Here is a 6,636-nt window from a genome sequence, read left to right on the forward strand (position 1 = left end):
TCAGCCCTCGTCATGTATCAGCGGACCAGGCGCTTCCACCGCTCTCCGCGCATCTCCAGAGCCATCGTCTGGCCGGAGGCAGTGGGCGCCCCGACCAGATTGCGATCACGAAGAGCTTGGAGGAGGAAGAAGAAGAAGCAAAGAATGGCTGCAACGAGCGACCACAGTCCGCCGTGACCCCCCCCCCCCTTAAAAGAAAACTCATTACATGCAACCTTTCTTCTTCGAAGTATACATATACTCGCACACCACCGTTTCCATGTTTATTTTTCGCATCTGCCTCCGTTCGGCCTGGATGAGAGAAACCAACTAAACGGCTGAATTATATTTAATCCGTCCGCTCCCGCTTCCCCTCCCCTGCTGGCTCGTTCATGCATGCGAGAGGCCTTTTTCTTCTTCCTTTACTCCTGATCGGTTTTTTTGCTGGTCTCGTGTCCACTTACCAGAAGGGGCGTCCCTCAAAACTAACCCTGCATGTTTTTCTCTCCCTCCCCCCTTCTCTCTCCCTCCTTCGGTGCTTCTCCTTCTCCTGTGTCGTCTGTCCTCTGGCAAAGACTGCAGTCGGGTTTTTCTCCGTCTCTATATCGCCCATGTGTTGAAATGTTCCGGTTCAGCCCGTCGTCGTGGTATCCCTCTAGAGACGCAATGGACAGCCAAGCACCGCAGGTGGGCGCCGCATCCATCAGCTGTATCGAGCAGTCCCTCTGCCAGATTCCGATATTCTCAAACGCCGTCTACTACCCCAATTGGCGGATATACAAGAGTAGCCCTCCGTCTTCGCTGAAGCTGGGCTACGTCTCGCATGTTTTTTATGCATTTGCTTGGTGAGATCCTCCCGCTTCCCCTACATTTGTGGCCGGCCCCGCATAACTCCCTGGATGTGATCGCGGAGCATGTTGCCCGCCATCGGGTAATTTCTGATAGAAGGGCCGAGACTGACTAGAGATGACATATGTTGTCGTGTGTTTTGGTATATAGGGTCAAGCCAGATGGCACAGTATACGTCAGTAGCCCCTTTCCCCCTGTTTATTACATTGACGGATATGATTGGAAGGAAAATAAGTCTAATCCAACCATAGTTGAGCGATGAATGGGCCGACGAACAGATGCCGGTAGACGGTGCAAAGGGTTGCATCAGAGCGTTCACCCAGTCGAAGCGGCAATATCCACAGCTAAAGGTCATCCTCTCAATCGGCGGAGGAGGAGCTGGCAGCGAGAACTTTGCAGCCGTTGCTGCGGATCCAGTTTTGACAGCGAACTTCGTGGAGACCGCAAAGAATCTGGTCGATAAGTTCAGCCTTGATGGGCTAGATGGTACGAAATACTCCATCTGTACCTGCATTTCACTTGCTCAGATGCGGACCTAGAACTGCAACATGCTAATTATTCTGAACCCATATTTATAGTTGACTGGGAGCACCCATCTGACCCCCAGCAGGGTATAAATTACATATCTCTCCTCGCTGCTCTTCGAGAACAGCTGCCATCGCCTCAATACATCCTCTCATCCGCCCTGCCGGCCGGTCAGTGGGCCCTGCAACATATCAACCTACATCTAGCGCAATACTACCTTGATGTAATAAATGTCATGACATACGATTTCTCCGGCCCATGGGTACCACAGAGCGGTCACCAATCTCAGCTCTTCACTCCGGAACAACCACATAACGACGCCGCTCAGCTATCATGCAGCTCTGCCGTTTCATACTTACTCGCCCAAGGTGTACCGCCTCATAAAATCTTAATGGGTATACCGGTATACGGTCGTGGTTTCCCCGGTACCAACAGTGTTGGACAGTACTCATGCCCCGCGTCTGATGGATCCGACAAACCGGCAGATGATGGCGCAGGTAACGAAAAGGAGGTAGTATTCGACTATTGTGATCTCCCGGTGCCAGGTTCGATAGAGCAACATGACCCCGAAGTTGGCAATGCAGCATTTTGCGTCGACAACGATCAGAATGCCGGGTTCATCTCGTACGATTCACCACAGAGTGTCAAGTTGAAGGCACAGTTTGTTAAGCAGACGGGTCTGGCGGGGCTGTTTTATTGGCATATTGCCGCAGACTCGACTACTGCAGCCAGAAGTTTGATTGCTACAGGGTATAACACCATGCATGATTTGTAGGAGCGTTTGTTATGTTGTTGGGTTATTGTTTGGCTCTTGTTGTTTGAAGAGCACATCGGAGTTACGGCATTTTCATGGTTCCTCATGCATCGGATATTGGAAGGTGCTTAGCTTGTAGTTATCTTTGTCTTGGAATCAAAAAGCACATGGCATATCTACTGTTGCTGTTGTTCTTCGTATTCAAGGGAGCAGGTACTGATGTTTTCTTATCGACCGTCGACCTGCAGGCTGCCCTGTATGTTAGAGACATTAACCTCTGGGATGTATCATTTGGCTACGACCAGCTTTACACAGACATGATTTACCTTGGTGTCTATGGAGATTACTCCGTGTGCGCAAAAATTGTATATTCGGGCTCGAGAACAAAAGTGTCTACCTTCTACCCTGATTGCCTTTCAACAAGCCATGAGATATAGCCATAACTTATATACCATGGCTTATCATAGCTTTATTGAAGGTGACTGCATACTATCTACAGGGCACCACTAGGAGCTATGGCAATCATGAAACAGGTACAATATTAGAGGAGTACATGCTACTGACGTCGCTGAGCCAATAGTAAATGGGAGGAGCTGTTGAACCCTGCTCCCAATATATATACCCTAACGAACCATTCAACAATACACCCAACCACTATCATCACACCAGCAAAGCAATATCCACCCACCCCCACAAACGCAACGTAAAGAACATCACGCTTCTCATGACCGTTATCGCCCGATAAATGCTCGTCGGGAAAACATGTATGGGCAAGAGACACTGATGCCTCACCTACATCCGTGCCGCCGTTGGTGTCGCCCCATACGCCGTAGAACTGTAGTTTAATTAAATAAAATATCCGTCTCCACGAGCGATAAGGTTTTCTCATACCAATGTACCATTGCATACCACAGCCACGACGCTGAGTGACTCTACGTTCGAGGCGGAGGGCATGTAACTTGGCTCCGAGCCCTGGGTACCCAGCACGACGTATGCGTGTTTGTTGGAATCTAGATCTTCGATGCCATAGCGAGGTACCTCGTGTTTAAAGGCTGTTTGGTCTTGTCCTGATGGGTCATTGGCACAGGCTCCCTTGGATCTTTTGATGCCGTCACAGTCAACGTCCATGTCTGCCGAAGCCGCGCGGTCCGAAGACCCTGTGATGTAGATGATGCCTTCGTGGTCGCCGCAGTAGGTGAAATCGCCTTAATTACATGCCAGTTTGTTAGTGGATAAAATAGCCCTTTTCATGAAGGGGGGGTATCTTGATATAGGTTGGGGTGGGGGTATACTTCGGTTGTGCCCGTCGGTGAGCCTGGTGCTGCTGAGAGGGGGGTGGCAGCGGTTACTCTATGCAAGTAACCGTTAGTATGGTGGTGGGCGTGGTGTTTGTCCGATTGATGTATATGAGCTTATATATATGTAGCACCCGCCTTTGCGTGGTTGTACAGCTTCTGCAGATTCGCAGGTACAGGACGCCTGGCCGCGGAGGCCAGTACAGCAAAGACCAGAACGGCCAGGTAGAGGGTTAACTTCAGGAGTGTAGCCATTGCCATTGATTTTGAATATTCAGAGAATGAGTACGCATCTTTGGCTCTTCAACCTGGACTACGCTGGCGGATTTAAAGTAGTTGCAAAAGAAGAACCCCCATTATCCAACTTACATCCTCATTCCTCCATCCTCCATGACGAGGACGATATAAGGCCGATATGAAACGGTCATGGCAGGCGCTTTGCACGACGCCGGCCATGCTGAAGGGAGCTCCGATGCAAGCTCGTGGGATTACATGCCGTGTGTGCTGTCTACGCGGCCATGGGCGAGGCTAGAGTTGGACAGAGAGGCAGTAAGGGGCGCGTGGAGGAGATATTTCAGGCGAGCGAGCATATCAGGATGCCGACAGACGGTAGCCGATGCTCTTCATGGAGATGGCCGAGGGGTATATGTTCTGCACTATCGGTGTAGATGGACACCTGTCGTGAAGCATGCTGTATCAAGCACGTTACATAGAGAGGGTACGTGCAGGGCCATACTGCCAGGCGGCCATGTGTTTAAATCGGCGGGTGTCATGGTGTAGCACCGGGAGTATGTAGGCATCTGTACCTGCATACATGCCGTCCACCCGTCCAGAATGATATCTCCGTATCCTCCATGTCACCATGTGGTAACGATCATAGTCACAGTTGAATATCTAAGAGTTCAAACTCTGGGACGTTGTCTTAAGGCTAAACGGCTCCTTCCTTCTTCGTCAAGGTTAGTCTTCCGCTTACCTAATACCCGTCTTACTAACAAGCTCTAACATCCGGCCCAAACTCCGCTCTTACTCCGGCCGCGCGGCTCCACGCCGGCGGAAACTTCCCTTTTCTCCTGTTGACCCCTTTTTCTTTCTCCTTTTGCGTCTCCCAAAACAGCCCTTGCGTGCCATGTAATCTGTAACCTGGTCCGGGTTTAGGATGAAGCGAAGGGAGAACCCACCGTTGTCTCCATCAGACCAACGAGGGACGCGATACCCAACAGAACCAGCATGAGCCAATGGCATGTGTTGCAAAAGTGCAGTCGGGTGGACTGGCTCGACTTTTGGCATAGGGTAAATGGTAGAATCGATGATGCCAAGAAAGAAAAAAATTGAAGTCTGGTTGGGGCGCATGACCCAGCTGAAAAGTTCAAGGAAATTGGAGTAACCTCGTTGGCTGGAGATGGCCGGTTAGTTTCCCCGGTAACGTTAGTTAACCAACCGATCTGAAAACTAGGCGCGATGCGATGCGATCGAAGACATACTAGTGGGCGATAGAAGGGTGGGTGAGAGAAAAGACGGTAGTAGTTAGTTAGCTGGGAGACGAGCCTACTCCATTGACTCGCCTCTTGACAGCACGTTAGTGTTTGAGAGCAGAGGCAGGAAAAGGGAAAGAAGAAAAAGGGCTGAAAGTGATTTGCAAGATCTTCCTTTTCTTCGTGAGCGTGGAAGATCGGCCTGGGAGGGCGTTTTGGTAGAGTTGGTAGGGCGAGATGCATGCAAGCAATAATCACTAGTTAGGTTGATGGCCAAGCTATGATTTAATAGAAAAAGCTTGTTATCATGCTTAGAGGCAAAGGCAGCTCGGTTGGTGTACACGGAAGTAGCATCGTTAGGTCGGCGATGGACTGGGAATGGAAAAGGGGATGGATGGACATTGAAGTGAGGTATCATTCATTTATCGTGATAGGTATATAGGGTGAAAAAAACAAGAAGTCTGTACAAATAATCGAATGCAAAACAAACCTGGTGCCCGTCCGGTATATATATAGCCTTTCCATACATACATTAGTTCAGTAAGGTAAAGCGAGAAGTAAGGGTAGTAAAAAAGAAAGAAAAGAGCAAGAGCAAATAGGTATTATTTATTTCCCTCCACTTAGGATGGCGGGGACGTTGAGGTCGACCATGAGGGTGTTTGCGGCGACCGCCTTGGTGTAATATGGTAGTTCCTTGCCGTGGGCGACGCTAGAGTTGCCGAGGATAGAGACGGGGACGATACCGTTGGGGTATTTGCTTTCCTTGCCGGTCTGCTTGAGGACGTAGGCAAGGTCAGCTTTGGCGAACATGGGGATGTTGTTGTCTCCTGGTTTGATGACAACGTCGTGGAGGACAGAGTAGCCGATTGGGTGGCCGTCGACAGCCAGGTTAAGGGTGAGGTTGCCCTACATAGGTTAGTATAGATATACATATTGAATGACTGGGTGTCGGCTTACCATGTCCAGAGTAAGGACTGAAGGGTTGGGGATGAAGGCGTTGCCCTTCATGTTGTATTCGGTGTCTGGAATGTTTCCGATCTTGATATCAGTGACGTTGAAGCCCTCGAGGTGGTTCATTCCTGGTGACAAAAGTTAGCGAACAATGATAGAGAGTACGTATAAACCGAGAATGGCTCACCCTTGAGAGTGGTGGTCTTGTCGTAATCGACGTCCGTCTTCTGCAGGCCACCGAGCTTAAGCTTAGTTGTGCCGATGATATTGAGCTTGACTTCCTTGGAGAGCATGATGGCCTTGGAGAAGGCGGCGAAGCCCTCTGCGTTCTCGATCTTGACGTCTTGGTCGATGATGGCCTTGACTCCGTCGTCGGCCTTGACCTGGGGAGTGTGGAGGGTCATGAAGGACTCCTGCTGGCCCTCGAGGTAGACTTTGGCGTCGAAGGGGTCGAGAGTAGGGTGGTACTTTGACTTGGAGCCGATGACCTGGGTGACCTTGACGTGCAGCGCATCTGGTCTTGGGTTGGTAGTCTGCATGTCTGCGATGGTGAGGGTGGAAGCCGAGACATCTTCCTGCGCCAGTTTGGGGTATGCGACGAATATACTATAACAATATCAGCATGGAACAAATATATATATGTGTGTATCGAATAAGCCTGGACCTACACTGGGAGGACGATAACCAGGACGACAATGACGAGGATGATGGCCAGCAGCCACCAGAATCGACGGCAGAAGGCGCCAATGCGAGACCCAAGCGACCCCTTGGGGACGGTGTCGATGGTCTCGATATTGTGTTTGCCGGTCAT

General features: G+C 50.3%; 3 protein-coding genes across 4 annotated transcripts; 1 reads left to right on the forward strand and 2 right to left on the reverse strand.

The window, feature by feature from the left end:
• The first annotated feature begins 261 nt into the window (after nt 1-261).
• On the forward strand, nt 262-2,853 carry TERG_06925 (uncharacterized protein). Its single transcript, XM_003232887.2, has 4 exons — nt 262-824; nt 979-1,003; nt 1,080-1,314; nt 1,407-2,853. The coding sequence occupies exons 1-4, from the start codon at nt 475-477 to the stop codon at nt 2,126-2,128; spliced, it is 1,332 nt and encodes a 443-aa protein (XP_003232935.2). The 5' UTR covers nt 262-474; the 3' UTR covers nt 2,129-2,853.
• On the reverse strand, nt 2,664-3,657 carry TERG_06926 (uncharacterized protein; the record flags this gene model as incomplete). The annotated part of the gene is made up of 4 exons (XM_047748688.1): nt 2,664-2,942; nt 2,999-3,312; nt 3,400-3,457; nt 3,580-3,657. The coding sequence occupies 4 exons, from the start codon at nt 3,655-3,657 to the stop codon at nt 2,664-2,666; spliced, it is 729 nt and encodes a 242-aa protein (XP_047604676.1).
• A 927-nt stretch (nt 3,658-4,584) lies between these two features.
• TERG_06927 (uncharacterized protein) lies at nt 4,585-6,636 on the reverse strand (the record flags this gene model as incomplete). Of its 2 annotated transcripts, XM_003232889.2 has the most annotated exons (4): nt 4,585-5,780; nt 5,832-5,953; nt 6,013-6,431; nt 6,494-6,636. In XM_003232889.2, the coding sequence occupies 4 exons, from the start codon at nt 6,634-6,636 to the stop codon at nt 5,481-5,483; spliced, it is 984 nt and encodes a 327-aa protein (XP_003232937.1). In that variant the 3' UTR covers nt 4,585-5,480. The 2 variants fall into 2 exon arrangements, with proteins under 2 accessions (XP_003232937.1, XP_047607083.1); XM_047750297.1 differs by having other exon boundaries at nt 4,585-5,953.

Source organism: Trichophyton rubrum (genome assembly GCF_000151425.1).
Source record: "Trichophyton rubrum CBS 118892 genomic scaffold supercont2.8, whole genome shotgun sequence".
NCBI lineage: Eukaryota > Fungi > Ascomycota > Eurotiomycetes > Onygenales > Arthrodermataceae > Trichophyton > Trichophyton rubrum.